Genomic DNA, 17917 nt, shown 5'->3' on the forward strand with positions numbered 1-17917 from the left:
CAGTGTTTTCCCGCTTGTTCCCTAATGTTGTCTCACTTCAGCGCTTCATCACTGTAGACAAGTACTGCAGTCTTCTTCCGTCAAACGGGCCATATAAATGTTGATCATTGAGGAGGCAACACTGATAATGCCGTTCTACCGAACTTTAAGTCTGTTACGAAAGTTCATGCATAAATTAAGGAATTGTGACAATGGTAAGTCACGGCAATGTAATGGACACAAACAAACAAAAACAGAAAGCGGAGAAGGGCAAGTGCTTATATAAACTCTTTATTCTTATGAAAACACCCACATAAGTACTATATTGTGCGCATGCATCACGACATCACTGCGCAAACAAACAGAGCCGGAAAAATTGCACGTGTCAAAGAGCGGCGTTTGTAGAATCATAACCGGTATTGTGCTGGCTATAGTGGACGCTTCGCTGATGCCCCCAGACACGAGGTTGATAAAAATATGCCTCCTGGACCAGCGGAGACGCACTATTTTTGCTCTTGCCTTAACTCTTTGTCTCCCGTAACGTCCTTCACAGAGTTCACAACTTTAACGTGCAAAACCAGTAACGTGCACAAACAAGTGTTCACACTCCTCTTAAAGAGCCAGCTCCTTCATGCGGTCATTAACGCATTGCTCTCTCGGGCCGACGTAAACTTTCGCGTATGTCATGGATGTGAAATAAACAATTCCGATGAAGATTTTGACGAACGGACGCTTTTGCTTTGTTTAGCATTCTCGTTTGCTTTGAAATAAAAATGAAAAACAGTTCTATAAACTGATTAGGGGTTGAGCCACTTCGTGCTTAGTTACCAGTGGGAGAACAAGATTAAAATACCGACTAGCTTAACACGTAGTCTTGCTAAATGAAAGAAACTTGGGGAAGCAAGGGTGAATTTAGCTCTCATGTGTAGATGAAAGTGTGGCGATGGTTACCATTCGTTTCTTCCTGCGCACCGTATATAGGAGTTTATCATCTCAACATTTATGTTAAACTATACAGGGACGACAGTCACATTCAGCCCTTAGATTACATGCGGGTAAGACTAACGCTTATTGATGACAAATAAACTTTTAAACTTTCAACGAAGTTACATTTCTTTCTTTGTTTTACCAATCTGAGTCAAGCCCATGTACTATTTGCCCACGATAACAGTTGCCAACAAGATAACATGTTCTAGCCAGAGCACCCTTAACATGACGTTGGTGATGAAACGCACAAGGGCAATGATGCCTCCAAAATATACATCAAAATTCGACAATGTGAACACAGCGTGACAATGGTGGTGGAGATGATAAGAATGAGAAAACATCCCCAGCACACGTACAAGGCACTTACCACGACGATCTCTGATTAGATTTTATGGAAGTTAACACTGCAAAATATTGGCAAATTTTGCGAATGCTCAGTGAACTGTTGTGAGTATTATGCGTTTGCTGCACAACACCATTTTTACGTATTTGATAGTATATTTCATTTGGGTTACCCCGGTAATGTGGGTTAAGGTATCTTGTGGGCTTTTTTTGTCCTGTAACGTTAGTGTGAGGTTTCGTGCATAAGACGATGCGCACGAAAATGTGGTAAGTCATCCTGAAATTTCTGTGCTCATCCGCCTTGACATGCAATGTGGCAGTGTTTTTCGCTACACATGCATGCATTGAACCACTGAGTTGATGACGTCCCAGGTACCACACGTGGAGACATAGCTAATGTGAAACATAAACCCTCTGGCAATGTCCCCAAAACCCGTGCGCTCATGTGCTCGAGATCCAGAGCTCTGAACACATGGCAGTGGCGACTGCAGCAAGTAGAACAATCAACACAGGCACAATTTTCACTGTCCGTGTTGCGGCACCGACTGGCGTAACTGTCCTGCACTGGCGCATGGGAAGAACGCGGGCTTCTCCTGTAGAGTCTAGGGCGACTAAGCATAGCCTGTATTCCACTGACGACTCGAGACCATCGATAGTGTACTCTCTGTACCGATAAGGAATGTCCGTTTCGCTCATGAGGCTGCTTGTAGACACGTCACTCACTATAGCCCGGAAACCAGACACGTCCTCCTTCGTGGCCACGTACCAGGCGAACCGTATGGTTCTCTTGGATGGTGAATCCACAAGCCTGAATTTCAGGTCGACTAATGACTCATCTTCCTCGCCCTTTATTGCACGCTCCTCGTCGGTAAGACATTCGAGGACATCGGGGCTGACGTCCGTAAGGTGGCGCTTGTGTAAGTGGTGAGGAGAGTGGCAGACGACGTCGTTCCACTCGGTCGCTTGAGGGTTGTGGCCCAGCCACTGGCGCAGGTACTTGACGCGACAGTCACAGTTCAGTGGGTTTCCTGCAAGCGAATCGCAATTTTTGACACCTGGTAAAGAAAAGCCATGTCTACTAGCTTGCTGCACTAAAACCTGTTCGATGGTGCACCTATCATAAGACAGACGCGTAAAGTACAGCCCAAAATAATTCAATGCTCGCTAGGTATATCCAATTGATTGATCCAGCGCATGTGAACACACGTTTTCATTGTGCTCCAATCTGTTCTGATAGCATGACGAAACCCAATGACTATGCCTGTTCCTTTTTGAACTCCTCCGTACATGCGACGCTGTAATCTTACATTTGTTTGACATAGCTTCTCTAATGACCTTGGCATTGTTTTGAGGATGTAATTTAGCACTAAAATTAAGCCATTGACATTTCATCATTCACACGATTGTGAACATATACAAAACCACATAGTTATGGCGGTACACGGTAAAGTGACAGTCTATTTTTAATAATCTTCCTATCTGTGGCCACTAAGCATGCGTAGGACCACGCTCTGATGTACCATTTCTTCATAAATGAGCAATTAAAAGTGAATTGCGCACTGCAATTACTCCATCTCAGAACCTCGACGCGTGATGAGGGAGAGTGAATAAGCAAAGCAAATTGAATTTTGCTAAACGACGAACAACATAATGTCCGTTATTCGAACAATATGTTCAAATTCCTAATTGTATGCTTATAAAGCGGTACAGTAAGGTATTTTTGGTGCTGCTTTTACTATAACAAGTGCGCAGCAAGACAAATAAAAGAACAGATAATCAATGGGAAAGCAGTTATTTTTTTCAACTATCGAGGTGTTTATAAATGACAATAAACAGCATGCAATGCTGACAGTAACACTCTTATGTTTTTCTCCTATTTATTTCGCCTTCATGCCCGCTGATCACTAAGCGTACCTTCCAATGCGCAATGCTTTTGTAAGCAGTGTTTTTTTTTTTGCTGTAGTTGTTAACTTGACTAGGCTGAACGTTTTTCTTGGCCTTATCTTTCATTGACTCACATGACTCTATTCAGTAAATAAAGCATACAAAGGAGAACCAAACGACAGCATTATTAGTTGGAAGTTTATGCAAACCTTCGACGATATTTTGCAAACTGACATCTCTTGATTCTCAATATAGCGCCTTCTCGAAGTTTGTTTAGGGGCTAGTACAGCTAAGCCAACCAGCTTAACCTAGAGAGTGGGGAAGAGACCACAAATTGTATTCCTTAAATTGACGTGTAATTGGAAATTCAGTTGAGCTGCATTAGTATATTACATATTTGAGATACCAAAGAAGACTTCTTACTAAGGGAGAAGACTTGATAAGCCAGAAAAGGCGCAGCAACTAATGACGGGTAGTGACGCCGCCTTGAAATTTACGCGCCAGTTCGCCTTGACGTCATAAATTTGGCGGTGTTTGCTTGGGTCTAGATTTTTTTGCTTTTTTGACTATGGACTTCATTGTATTGAGAAGGAGCAAAAGACTAGAATAATAAAGTAGTGAAAATTTCTACTGCACCGCCACATCCCACATAAGGAAAGATGTATGGAAATCTGTGAAGCCACACTGAAGTTCCAGCGCCGGGGTTTCTTCGCGAAACTTACAAAAATAAAGTTTATTCAAACTTTTTCCAACTTGTAGTAAACCTGTCCCCACAAAATTTACGAACAGAGTTTTGAAAAAAAATTGAAACATTAAGTTTGAACTAATTTACTGTCTCTCTTTAAGGCCCGTTTAAGGCAACCAATTTGAGGGAACTGCTCAATCATTAGTAATTCTCACCTTCGTAATAAAGGCGGAGGCCATTCTTGATTCTCGCCATGTATTCCTCTTCAAACATTGTCACGTTGTTGAACCGCAGGTCAAGGTGCTTGAGCTGCTGAGACGCCAGAAAGTCCCGCAGGTCAACTGAGAAGATCTTGTTATGGCTGAAGTCTGCCCAGCTGACGTTCTCTGGCAGTACGAGAGCACCATTAGCAATGTGTCTCAGGTCATTATGCGACATGTCGAGATGTTTTAGGCTGGTAAGATTTCTCAAAACGTTGGGGTAAACTTCATTGATGAGATTATGGCGTAAGTCGAGATACTCCGCTCTTCCAAGGCCGTCGTCGAAGCTGTTCGTAAGAACCGAAATGAAGTTGTGGCTGAGATCGACGTGCTTAATCTTGTACGGAATGTAAGGCGATCGAGGAAATGTCTTTTCCGTCACGAAAGCAACCTCGTTGTGAGAGACGTTGATGGAGGAAAGCGACAGTAGATCGTCCAGCAGGCCGTGGGTTTTGTTTTCAAGTTTGTTGAGCAAGTTGTGCGAGAGGTCAAGATACTGCAGCGAAACGAGCCCCTTGAACGCCTCTGGCGGGATGAAGGAGATGTTGTTGTAGCTCAGGTTGAGACGAATGAGTTGCAGCATGCCTTCAAAAGCGTATTCAGTGACGTTGTTGATCTGATTGTTCTGGAGCAGGAGCTCGAACACGACAGGAAGGCGTCCTAACGCCTTCTTCGGGAGCGCTTTGATCTTATTGTCATTCAGGTATAAGTACTGAAGAGAACTAAGATCTTGCAGTGCTTCCCAAGGTATCCGGTCTATGCTGTTGTTGGAAAGAGAGAGCGTTTGCAGTGTGAGTAGATTAGAGAAGGATCCCCTTTCTAGTCGAGTGAGATTATTGCTATCTAGGTAAAGCCTTAGCAAGGAATTCATCGACCTGAATGTTCCAGGGCCGAAATGAGAGATTTGGTTGTTTTGTAGGTGAAGTTCATTCAGCGCTATTGGAAGATTGAACATTCGCTTAATCTTGTTGTCATTTACTTTTATCAGGCGAACACTGACCATGGCCGAAAGCCCACCGTGGCTAACGTCACTGATATTGTTGTGGCTTATATCCAGTTCGAGCAACGTTGGAATCGACCCAAAAGTGCTGTAGCCAATCTTCTTTATGACATTGTGACTGAGGTTTATAAATCGCACGCCGGCCAACTTCTCAAAAACGGATCCAGAGATTTCACTAATGTTGTTGTAGCTGAAATCGACGGTGTGCAGCTCGTACAACCTCTTCTTCGTGAACGCCTTTCGATTTAGCTCGTTGATCTTGTTGAAAGTCATGTTAAGAACCTTGATTCCAGTAATGTTAGCGACCGGGACCATATTAAAATCACTTATGTTGTTGTGGTTGAGAAGAAGAACAGTGACGTCAGATAAGTAGAATGCATTTTTTGGAAGGGTGGTAATGTTGTTATGTGAGAGATCAAACAAGGTAACATTAGACAACTCTTGGAAGGCCATGTCTCCGATGAAGCTGATGTTATTGTGACTCAAATCAATGTGAACTTGGTACATCTTTAAAAAGGCTGAGCTAGCAATCTTAGAAATCTTGTTGTAGCTCAGATCCAGTTTTTCAAGCCACTGAAAATCTTTGAACTGTTCATAACCGACATCTTCCATCAGGTTATAGGCTAAATCAATAGTACGAATATGTTTAGAAGACACGAATGCTTGCTTGTGTACCTTTGTTATCCTGTTTCCTCTGAAGTAAACATCTCGAAGGAACCTTACGCCTTTCACAGTGTTGGCATCAACTTCAGGAAGTTCATTGTAAGACATGTTGATAACACGAAGGATGGCATTGGCGACGAACATGCCTCGTGGAAACGTCTTCACTCGGTTATTTGATATGTTTAAAAACCACATATTCGTAAGCTGGTTGAAGTCAATCTTCTGGAACGCCGTGAAATTGTTGTAGGACAAATCTAAGTATTTGATTTTTCGAGCAAATCGGAAAGTGTTTCGTTCTATCTTCTCCATCTTATTATGGTGCATCTCTAGCCTTTCAAGCCTATTGAGTCCTGTGAACGCAGAGGGGTGGACCTTAAAAATGAGGTTGTGATCAAGGCGCAATTCGAACAGGATGTTCAAGGCACCGAATGCGTTCGCCGGGATAACCTCGATTCGGTTATGCGCAAGATTCAAAGTCGTCAAGTTCCTAAACTTGTTTATCAGTTCGACGGGAATCTCAGTGAGGGCATTGTCTTCAAAGCTGAGCAACTTCAGCGATTCGTTGAAGTGGTCCATAACATCGGTGGCAACCGAGGCAAGAGATCCATGCGCTACGGTAAGGTTTATGACTTGCAATCCGCTGAAGACGTCTCCGAACAACCTTTTGAACGAGGATCCGGTGATAGTAAGATTAGCTACAGGGTGCTGCACGTTGCCCAAACCCCGTGACATCATGGCTAAGTTCACGCCGTCGCATGCGATATGAAGTCCAACGTCCTCGCTTCTAGCGCACTTGCACGGGTAAATTTGAGTGTTTCCGCTTGGGCACTTCGGGCGGGCCTCAGCAAATGAGGCCGCCACGAAAAAGCACATGACCAGCAGAGCTCTCATTTTGGGCGCTGCTCTGAAGAAAACCTGCGAGGAAAAGGTAAGAGATAGATTAAGTTGAGATATATATCAATCACAATGTTTCACTGCGCTGTGCAATACTAGTAGGAGCATTCCTAATATTTTCTTTTTTGCACAGTTGGTAAATTTAGACATACTGGGTGACGCGTAAAAAAGCGCCGCAGCAATTTTCATATTCAAAGAAGTTTGCTTTTGTCGACGATCGAACGTCGACAAAGTGTTGCAAAAAATTTACGCCACTGCAATTCCATCAAGAAAAAAAATAACAACTTTGTGCATCGGCGTTATTAGTTACTTTCTTAACAAAACATCGTTTTATGCATTGAACCACAAAAGTAACTGGAACGCCAATGCGTTTTTCCGCAAAGTTTGGTAATTAATATCTCTAAAATGGTGTCATCCCAAGAATTAGTTCTAAGAGGATCTGCCTTGGGAACACCACTGCTAGAATTCGTAAATTGCAACATGGGCCATAAGGTAATTAGTTAAGAACCTAATTATTGATTTCTTGTAATTTAGTCGATTATGCAACTCAATATTTTTGTGCAAGTAATGTCCGCCTCTTCGAGCTGACCGGCTCATGAACTAGAGTTGTGCTATCTGCCGCAAGCAACCTTAGCAAATTTTGTGAAAGTTTTCGCCGAAACACCCTGTACGTAATTTCTTTTGTGCATCTTTGAAACTATACCCTGTGCGACATTAGTCAACTGGAGAATATTTCTTCCCCGTGAGGTGCAGGAGCCTCGACGCTAGCCGACGAAAATGCACGGGTGCTTGGCTGGTGTCGCGATGATAAACGGGGCCAGAGGACGGAAGGAGATGACGGTATACGGCCGGGGAAGGGGGGAGGACGTTTACCTTGTTGCGTTTCCCCGCGCGTTGTGTCCCGCGCCCCCCACCGCATCAGGGTCGCCGCATCTTACGGCACCCGAACCTCCTCCACCCTCCCCTCCGGCCGGCACCTAGCCTCCGAGGAAGGTCGTCGGGCGGCTTCATGCTTCACGCTCGCCTTAGCGTGGCACGCAGGAGAACGCGCGCCAGTGCAGGGTTACGTCCCGCTCCCGGCAGGCAGCCTCATTCATCACGCTAATGCCCTGGCCGAGCATGCGCAATCCGTTTTCCCCCCCGCCGCTGTGCCACCCCGCTCGTCTAATGACAAGCCAGGCGGACAAGAGACGCCAATGGAAGCCGCTCGGCGGCCAGCATCTCAAGACATTGCAGCGAAAAGCGAGCATGGAGTGGAGAAGCAAGGCAGTGCCATTGAACCGGGTGGGGAGAGGAACGGGTGGGGGGGGGGGGGGGCGTGGAGGGGCTACCACGACTGCTCCGTGTCTCGCGCCGGCAGGTGTCGGGAAGCCCACCATGACCGAGTCTGTCAGCTCCTCCATGGCGGCACCCTCGATTAGTACGCGCATTCAAAAACGATGAAAAAAAAATTCACGACCACAAGGAAGTACAAGGTAGGAAGTAAAGAAAGGGACGGCAGGCCAACAACCTGCAAAAATGGCGCATAGGCAGAGACTCTTCTTTTCGTTTGCATTACTCACGCCTTCTTATCCTGTTCTGTTCTTTTTTTATACATATGATATGTTCTTTCCTATTACTCTGAGCGTTTGCTTTCGTGTATTGGAAGCTGTAGGATCAGATCTTCCGAAAGGGGGAGGGGGGGGGGGGGGGGGGGCGGCCGGGCAGCCTCTCTATAATACGTGATTGACGGCTGCAAAATGGATTTTGCTTGTCCGGTGTTGAGCCGTGATACGTACGCCATGAGATTAAAAATGCGGGAGCTCATCTAGTGGCGTAATGCTTTCGACTTCGGCGCCGCCTGATAGACGCCTGCCTAAATACAGGTTGTTGACGGGCACTATAGCATGCAAAAGTTACGAGAAGTTCATGACAGTGAGTAAGGTTATAAGCAAAATGGAATATTTTTATGTACTTTTCTCTCAAAGAAAAATTCCTTGCTGTGCTTCCAGAGCAAATATCGCATACATGATGCTATTTCTAAAGGAAGTCCGCAGAGATTAAGCTTAATGATGTGCTTTGAAAGCTGTGCTTCTTGGTAAGGGGGCCTAATAATCGAATACTTGAGCAAGTTGGACTGATTTCTCCATTTTAGGACAGTTTCTTGTGACGTAAGCTTTGCCTCGCAACAACGTGGAATACCTACGAAGGAAAATTTGTTGTTTAAATAGAGTTGTTTCAGCCCATAATTGCGCCTTCATCCATGAACCGCACATAAAAACGATTTCGGCATCGGGAAGTCATCAGGCGATAAGTGTAACAGTCAAATGAAACCATGGTTAAGGGTTTCTGCACAACTGATGGATGTCGGCAGTATGTCTTTATTTTTTAAGTACTTTCACGACCTGACGCCTACACCATAACCGTCCCCATATCTGCAGAGATTCTAGTATTTGAAATAGCCTTAAAACGTTAATTTATTGGTTGCATTATAGGCGTAAATCTTTTGATGTCAGCAACGTTTGTTCCTTACTAGCAATCAAAAGGCAAGCATAGTCCATCCAGAAGGGCCTGTGAGAACAGCCAGAGGGCGCACATGACATCTGAGCAATCTTACTTGGTAATCTTTCATATCATTGTATGCACGAGCGGCAACAATCCTACTCAAATTGTTGGTAGCGCGTCTTTCTGGTGCGTTCCGCAGCGAAGAGGGCCACGTGCTGCTGTAGCTGCAGGTGGAATAAATTTTCTAATGCGCTCTCATGGGTTGCAGCAATCGTTCCGAAGCGAAGAAAAAAAATTTGGAGGACGCCTGAGCTTCGCCTTTAAGAGAGAAACGCTTCCCGCCAACTGCAGGTTATGTAACCGTATAACGTTTACAGGGAAACGGTTTCGGCGAACGCTGATCACGAAGGCGCGCTTTCTGGTATAAACGCGGCCTCTTGCGTGGGCCGATCCCGGAGGTAGTGCAGAGCCGGGCCAAAAACATAATTGCATAATTTTCAGGTTTCTGGTATTGTTTCGCATTTTTAACACTCAAGTCTAAGAAGATTCAACTAAAAGACATGCGCTGTCGCTGTTTTGTTTCATAACATTCGATTCTCGGCTGTGAGGAGTACGTTTTCAGGAATGTAATGCAAGGTGTCAGCTACTGCAGCGATAGAATGGTGTGACAGTATAAGCCGCATATACCGCATGTCATATACCAAGGCGTGGCGCATACATATACCTAAATACAAACGGCATTTCTTGGTGACGGATAATTCCGCCGACACCGGATTTTCGGCCTCACGGGGCACTTAACGCTGTCGCATTAATAAGCTGAAAACGAAGCGGCAGAAACGTGTTCTTTTTTTTTAGTTGCCAAGGGGCGCGCACTCGAATGTGATAAAAGCGGAACTTTGCGAAAGGTGACGATGCGACTGGATCTCCCTTGTCAGAAGGTGCGGGTCGGCTGTGAACTTAGGTAAATAAGGGTTCATGCTCGGCACGTGAAATGCGAAAACGCTGGTGTACTTATTTCAGGTGCACGTTAACAAACTCCAGCTGTTGAACATTAATTCACAGCCCCCCAACCAATACGCCGTGCCTCCGTCACATCGTGGTTTGCCCAGTCAGACTTCATGAGAGTCTAAATTTTAAATTAATTATCGGCACTCCTTACCAGGTACGTGAATCAACTGTGACTTGGCTATGCGCTCCGTCACGACACATGTGGTATGCGCTGAATGCACGCGCCGTAAAACTCTCAGCAACGGTTAAAGATTCCGTAGTGGGTAGCCAAATTATAAAAAAGCACAATAAAAAAAACACCGGCTTAAGTTGTTAAGAAAAAAAAATCACGAATTCGAAAACTGCATGTCTACATGAAAGACGACGGTGTCGGCGTCGGCTAATACTTGATTCAACCATGGCTCACGTAACGAGCCGCTTCTCAGGAAGCTGCGTCTCTCCAGTACTTTCCACGACTTCAACTAGTTCTTCTTCGTCAAAAAAAAAAAAAATATTGTTCTCATAACGAGGAATTCGTAAATGTCTTAGGCGGTGCAACATTAGCGTTCTTAACGCAGTCGCCTGCGCGCAGCACGAAGGGGTCGATTACTGCGTGGCGTATACCTTCTCCTCGCATTGCACCCTGTCGTTTCCACTGAGCATGGTCGCGTAGTCAAAAGGATCTAGAGTCATTGCACGATTCGTTGGCATCGACACCCGTGGTAAATATGCATAAAGAAATACCAAAGGCTTCATCACTGCGTTGGCGACAGTTTCTGGTCATATGGCTGTTTGCACGTGGCGCGCTATCTACAATGCGTCCCGTCTCTGCCGCTCATGTAAATACCCTGTAAAATAAAAGCAGCCACTCTGCACTGAGGGATAAAGTCATGCGGAACCCTATTACATTTTTTTTTAATTTTAGTTCTTAAAGCTTCGCGAGTAAAACGAGCGCCAGTGGCGTTTTCCCTGAATGCCGTCTGGACGTAGACGGGAAAGAAAAGGACAAGAAAAGCGTTATTACCGCCAAGCAAGCTCGGTTGGCGCTATTGACAAATATTAAGAAGAAATAACTGTGGGGTTTTACGTGCCAAAACCCCGATCTGATTATGAGACACGCCGTAGTGGGGGACTGCGCAAATTCAGACCGCCTAGGATTCTTTAACGTGCACCTGGGCGCCACCATATTGCTACGCAGTGGCGCCACCTATGGGCAGTCGGCATGCTGGCTTGGGCGAGCGCTCCGTCTTGCATGGCGTTCGGCGGTAGTTTATGACGTTTCTTTTCGCGCTCGTGCGGTCCATTTCGTATGTCGTGTATCTTCTACGTGGTAAACGCTTCTGTGAGACCTGCTGAAGTGGTTTAAGTTGGTATGGCCGAAGTTTCTGCTGGCGTTGAGGCGGACGGAGCATGCAGCGCGATATGCGCGCGAATGTTTGAGCCTACAATCAGTATATCAAGTCTGCATTTTTGAATGTTTAGTGTGACCTTATCGCAGTATTATCGTCTAGTTCTAAGCTGTGGTTTAGGAGCAATGAAACATACGCGACGATCATAACAGCGTGGGTACCGTTCTGCTACGATATGAGCTGTGCGGTTATACTTTTACAAGCGTTCAAACTGTTAGCTGCCGATTACATTGTATTACTACTTGGTTCGGTGGATGACGTTTCCACCCATGAATAAAATAGTTTTGGTTAGTAAAAACGGCATACCTTACAGTGTGAACTATACTTGGCCAGCAAAGCGACCGTTTACGTCCTAAGCAGTGGTAGGTTCTTGATTACAGATATATTTGTTCTATATAGCGCATGGTCCAAGCATGCGGCATCAACGTTTATAGATCTATAAACGTTGTGCGACATGACTATGCGAGCTCGTATTGCAGTGTTAGCCCATTTTCTCCTTCTTTTTCGAGAAAGAGTATGATAACCGAATTTTCTTTTTGGTTATGTTCGTGCGGTTCTCTTCTAAGCACTCACGCATCACGGAAATTTTGTTTTCAAAAATAGCCATCACATCCTTTTTATGCGATCCATCTCATACATTAGGGCTTTACAGGACAAAAAGGCAATGGCGAATCACATGGCATATATATGTATCGTGCTGGTCCACTAACCACAGTGATCGCTGGGTTGAGCAGCGCCATCGGCCTCAAGCAGGAAGGCTAGCGTAGACATATAGTGATTTCAGGCCTACTAGACTTGCAATGTGTGACAACGATGCCGGTGTATAAAAAATATTTGATAGCGCCTGCCACTTAGATGTTTCGTAGTTGCCTTAGGTTAGCCATACACTAGCATGCGCTCTTATGTTTCATGTTTTAGCCCCTACACCAAGCGATTAGATAGTGAGCAGATTTACCAGTTCATGCTGGTAATACCGAGACACTGGTTCTCTTAGTTGAATTAAAATCGATATAAACAAGAAGGTTCACGACACATACACACCGCGGCTGATAATGCTCATAATGCACGTCACATGTTTGCGCCTCCAAGAGATATTTCCGCGTACTATGCATCGGTAAGATACATAGAAAGGCTTTCCTGACAATCGTATATGAACGGACATTGCGTAAATTTCACTCAGTACGATTTAAAACATCTAGAAATCGTTCCGCAGCACGCGACAGCAATACTTTCAAGCAGCGCCGCGCCGGATCGCCCAAGCCAGAGAGAAGGAAAGGCACGCCGCGCTCCCTTTCCTCCTCGCCCGATGGAAAGGTCTATAGAAGGAAAAACCAGTACGGGTCATCACAGCCTCCTAAATAATTTACTACAATACTTGTTTCTTTGAACCAGTTTCGGTTTCAGCACAAAGGAGGTGAAGGGGCCTTGACGTCACGATACCTTGTCTCGCTCCGTTCCTGCGATGGCCGCACTGACACAGGTGATCTCAGCCAAAAAGCGTGCGGGCAGGGAACTCTCGTTTACTTCAGCATGAGCAACGACATCATACCTAGGCTTATTGCTACACGGCGTGAGAAAGTTTTGCCATGTGTCATGATTATGTATATGATGCCTGGAGACAAACTTCAACACCACATTAATATCATGACGTCACGATATTGTCGATGATGCCTACATGGCACTTCGTGACGAACCTTAATACCTAATTAACGTATAAGCCTTTCACTGCCTTCATGTTCGCCAAGTGTGTGTATGTGTTTTTACGTCAAAGAACCATGCGGTATGTTATCGACAACTTCAAAATATATCGGTCAGTGGCCTTTAAGAGAGTGGGCTTCCCTGCCGCAGTGCCCGCATTCTGATGGGGATGGAAAGCGTGAAAGCTAGTTTGTGGACTGAAGATGTGGTTGAACAGTAAACAAACTTTTATTGCACGCGTAAGTAAAACTGTAGGCCATCTTTATGTGGTCCCCGTAATAGTTGAGGTTATAATCTGAGACCTTATACTCACACACTGAATCATTGAGCTATGTACAGTCTAAAAAAATGGCTGTGGCTTAGCTAAGGTTAAGACCAGGATGCGAAGCATACTAGCCTTTATTTTAACGCGACAGCGTTAAGGAGCTCGTGTCGCAGAAAAGCCGGTGTCGTCGGCGTCGGCTCAGGCGTGCGGCGCTTGCTCAGGCGCACATTTCGTTGTCGCGCCGAACGCTGCGTTGCTCGACGCTCACCGCGTCCGATGCGGGGCGCGTAGTCGCTGCGCCGTAGCAAAGCCACCTAGAAACAGTCTCTGTAGCACGCCGCAACCTTCGCTTCTCATTCCAACGAGCGGCTCTGTCTCCAGGAGGCATCTCATCTCGCGAGTGTCTAGCAGAGGCAAGCGCAGCTGCTTATATACCGCCGCGACGCCGCGAGCGACGGCGCGAGTTGGAGCCCCATTTCTCCTCTGTCGTGACGTCACGGTGTCACGTGGTCAGCCTTGAAGGCGACGCCGCGAGCGACGGCGCGAGTTGGAGCCCCGTTTCTCCTCTGTCGTGACGTCACGGTGTCACGTGGTATTGAAGGCGACACCGCCGCGCCTGAGGAGCTGGGTTGAGCTCTAGTAATATGCTTCGCATAAAACAGTTGCACCCTTTAGGGCGTATATTTGCACACAACAATAATCGTCATCTGTCTTGCCCGCATTTCCTATCCTTAACGCGGCGAGCCCGGTGCTTTCCAGTAACTAACGGCATGCGCGTTATCAGCATGACGTAGCACTCCCGACAGGAAAGTAAGGAGCGCAGCGTTTTCAAGAAAGGAAGTGCGAGCAAGACAGATGACGATTATCGTTGTGTGGCAGATATGCACTCCAAATGGTGTAAACTTCTCTTTGAGTGTATTATGCCTGTTAGTATGACTAAACTGAATAAGCAGGAAGCATAGACTGTCGAGCAACCTCTTATTAATGATATGGACATGAAAATTCTTGTCGCCTCCGGCTCCCAGAACAATGTTTCCCACATTTCACTTTTACTGTAGCGCCAAACCAACCATGACACCCCCTCACCTCCCCCCCCCCCCCCACCACCACACGCACGAATAGGCACTTTCATAAGCCTTTTGAATATAATTGGACCCTCCCTGACCCTGCTAAAAGGACTCGTGACCCATTTTGGGGCCATGACCCGCAGTGTGGGGAACAATGCCTTAGAGCAATGTCAGCATTTCAGCGCTGACATAATTTAACAGGCCGTCAGCCTAACTTTCGCCTTCTTGACTACCCTAAGTTACGGCATATGTATTCTTATTTTGTCTGCGTATTTTCTGTCCACGCCTGCTATAGCCGTTTTGGGGTGCAGTACGTACAAATAACTGAGAAACTTTGCCGTATGAATAATATGTGTCAGTAATAGATGTCAGAGAAAGGCGCTAAACTAGTATATCGCTTTCCATGGGCACGTTTTCTTTCTTTTTTTTTTATGTCTCCGCTTCAAAATGTGGCCTCTGCTCACCAGCGTGCCTGCTTGGCTCTTCTCAGGAGGCCGACTCAAACAGGACACGCTAAGCTTGTTTGCAACCCGGTTTCCGCACCCCTACCCCCTACCTTCCACCTCCCACTTCATTTCCCTCACTTTCTCTTTGACATGCAGTTGGGCTTCGAAAGGTAGGAGGCGGTCGTTTTGGCTGAGACTGGGAGGGGTCAACCTGTTTTAAACATGACACGGCGTGTAAATTTTGATTGACGAGGACGATGGAGTTGCAGTAAGGTCTTATCCCTTTTTAGAGTTGCTTCGAAAGCTGGAACGTGCCACGAAAGACGCCCTTCCAAAAATTGAAAAAAAGAAACGAGGAAAGTTGATGGGCGGCGACAGTGCACGGGGTTTGTTGCAGAGCCGGGTATATGCGGCGTTGCGGTCCCCCTGCGACTCGGCTCCCACTAGGCGAAAATCCGCGAAAGGTTGGCGCCTCGTTTTAGTGGAAACGGCATTCTCGAAACATCCATTCACCCGTCCAAAGGAGTTTAAAAGAAAACGGCTTCACTTGTGGCCTTCGCCTTTCTGCAGCACTCTGTCTTGGTTATCAGTTGGATTCTCCAACGTGGAGCAGCACGCTAAGAAAACGAAGAAATTATACCAGTGCCGCGAGCACGGCGATATTCTTGCTTCCAGGTACCTTCGGAGATTCGCCGAAGCAAAAGCCGCGGGGCTATTATGAAGAAGCTGGAGCTCTTGCGTTTCATTCGGAGCGTGTTATTCGGCGCCGGACGCACCTGAGTTCTCCGAAATCCGCCCGCGGGAAAGCCAAGCTTTCGCAGAACTCTGCGGACGCGTTGGGGAGGAAAAGGGATTCGCTTTCCGGTATATTGGCAGAATCATTTTTTCTTGCCGTCGACTCAGCGTTTCGGGATAGAATTTCACAGAAAGGCACGCGGTTTCTTAATTCATTCTCGGGGCCAGTTCATGCTTCTTTTTTTTTTTCGATAGTGTTGCGGTCGCGGAAGTCGGAAGATAAAAAATAAATAGCTATACCGAAGGCATGATCAGACCGTTTGACAGGTCTTACATGAAAGAACACGTCATCCGCGGTACCACGATAACTTCCCGAAGGGGTTTTGGAAACTGGGAGATTTTTTCCAACGCTCACGACGACGCAATATTAGAACACACTGGGTTAACGTGGTCTCCCGATAAGTAGGAAGGCGCGAGAAATATTGGAAAAAAAATTGTTCAGTTACCAACGCTTCAGGTAACAAAAACACAAAACAAGCTACACAGGAAGATTTGAACTAGCAACAATCCAGCTGGGAGAACTGTATGAGTGCATGGAAAGTAGAACGTCATAAACTTCATTCGCCAGTGCACAACTTCCTATTGCAATTTTATGTAACACTTAACATTAGTACAATGTATCTCAGCTCTTCTGAGAAATAACTAAAAGAACGACAAAAAAGGAGGGTCATTGGAGTGCGTTACAAGTAACAGCATGCATATTTGTAATTGTTAGTATACTAGAAATTACAATATTTCAGCATTTGCTGCTTTCTCTATGCCTTTCGTTGCCTTGGTTGCCACAGAATTTATACACAACTATATTTTTACGGTATTGGTCAAACTTTGCTATGCTCTTAGTATTACGCTTTCGCAAAGAAGACACTAGGGGTACTGAACAACGTACCGTTCACTAAAACGAACATAAAGGCAACAAAGTATTTGCCAATAGGACTTGTACCAAAATATGCTCACCTTCAAGAACGTTGGTCTAGTAGCAAGCTCCTCCACGTAGCTCACTGCTTCTTGATCACAAACATTGAGCGGATGCTAATCCTTTATGAGAGACCGGTTACAGTTGTCAATGGCAGGATCCTCAAATGCACCTTATGTCCCGAAAATCACCAAGGCACACTTGCTGTTTCACTAGCAATCACTTTCGCAATGATGTGACGCTTATACTGCAGCGTACAACGCAGGCTTCCAGAAAACCTCGTTAAACGTCACGTACCTGAAGCAAGCATCCTTTCGCTGAAAGCCACACTCAACACAGCCTACATCAAGTACCCATCGTGTTTCACGCAAATGGTATTATCTGGCCGTGGCGCCGTCACACACAAAAAAGGACTCACAAGCTTTGCACTAACCACACCTTTCGATGGCGTCTTGACTTCACACACGGAAACACATCTAACACCGGCTTGCCTGCGTGTCGTCAGTGTTTGCCGCACGTTGCCCAAGGCCACTTGTTGCAATCAGCACACTGAGAAACACGCGCAATCTCTTCGCCAAGCAGTCGCCTACTGCTTTCGGATTCAGGCGAGTATGCAGCAAAACACAGCGGCGCTCCAGCTTCGTCGCTACTCTGGCTGCTGTTGCTGCTTGTGCGCGCGCTTTCGAAGCCCCGACGTGGCACTGAACCGTCGCGTTGACCACACTGTCACCAGCAGCCACCTGGCCCTTTTTCTTTCGCGCACGGTGTCGTTTGCGAGCAGGCTGTCACGACCGGTCTGGTCTCGCGGAGGCCGAATTGTTGTGGCTGCCGAGGCGGCTCGGGTCTCCTCGAGCGTGAGTCGACGGGGGCAGATGAGTGGATTCCCTGCGTTGGCTCGGCATCGCCGTCGTGTTGTGTTGCGGCCGATTTGCCTTTCGCGTTCCGTGTGGCGCCGGGGGGAAGCCGAGACGTGGGCGACCGCCAGGGCGGAAACGACGGCGCGGGCTGACCCCCAAAAGGGAGAGGCCGACTCCTTTGCCGCGCTCGTGTATTTGGGTCACGTCGCCGCTGGACAGGTTTCGCTCGCACTTCTCCCTCCCCCAGCATCCTCGCGGAGCTCGTTCTCGCCCGGCTCTGTTTCTCCTTTCTCCGAACAGCT

General features: G+C 46.5%; 1 protein-coding gene and 1 long non-coding RNA gene across 2 annotated transcripts in view; one reads left to right on the forward strand and one right to left on the reverse strand.

Moving 5' to 3' along the window:
• Positions 1 to 17917, forward strand: part of LOC135901191 (uncharacterized) — a 163009-nt gene that overhangs the window by 124828 nt on the left and 20264 nt on the right. The gene's annotated exons all lie outside the window — the stretch shown is intronic.
• LOC135901157 (chaoptin-like) lies at positions 255 to 17808 on the reverse strand. The gene is made up of 3 exons (XM_065430815.2): positions 16800 to 17808; positions 4093 to 6715; positions 255 to 2336 (listed from the first exon to the last, which is right to left on the reverse strand). Exons 2-3 carry the CDS (start codon positions 6689 to 6691, stop codon positions 1750 to 1752), a joined length of 3186 nt encoding a protein of 1061 aa, XP_065286887.1. The 5' UTR covers positions 6692 to 6715; positions 16800 to 17808; the 3' UTR covers positions 255 to 1749.

This window comes from Dermacentor albipictus, chromosome 4 (genome assembly GCF_038994185.2).
Source record: "Dermacentor albipictus isolate Rhodes 1998 colony chromosome 4, USDA_Dalb.pri_finalv2, whole genome shotgun sequence".
NCBI lineage: Eukaryota > Metazoa > Arthropoda > Arachnida > Ixodida > Ixodidae > Dermacentor > Dermacentor albipictus.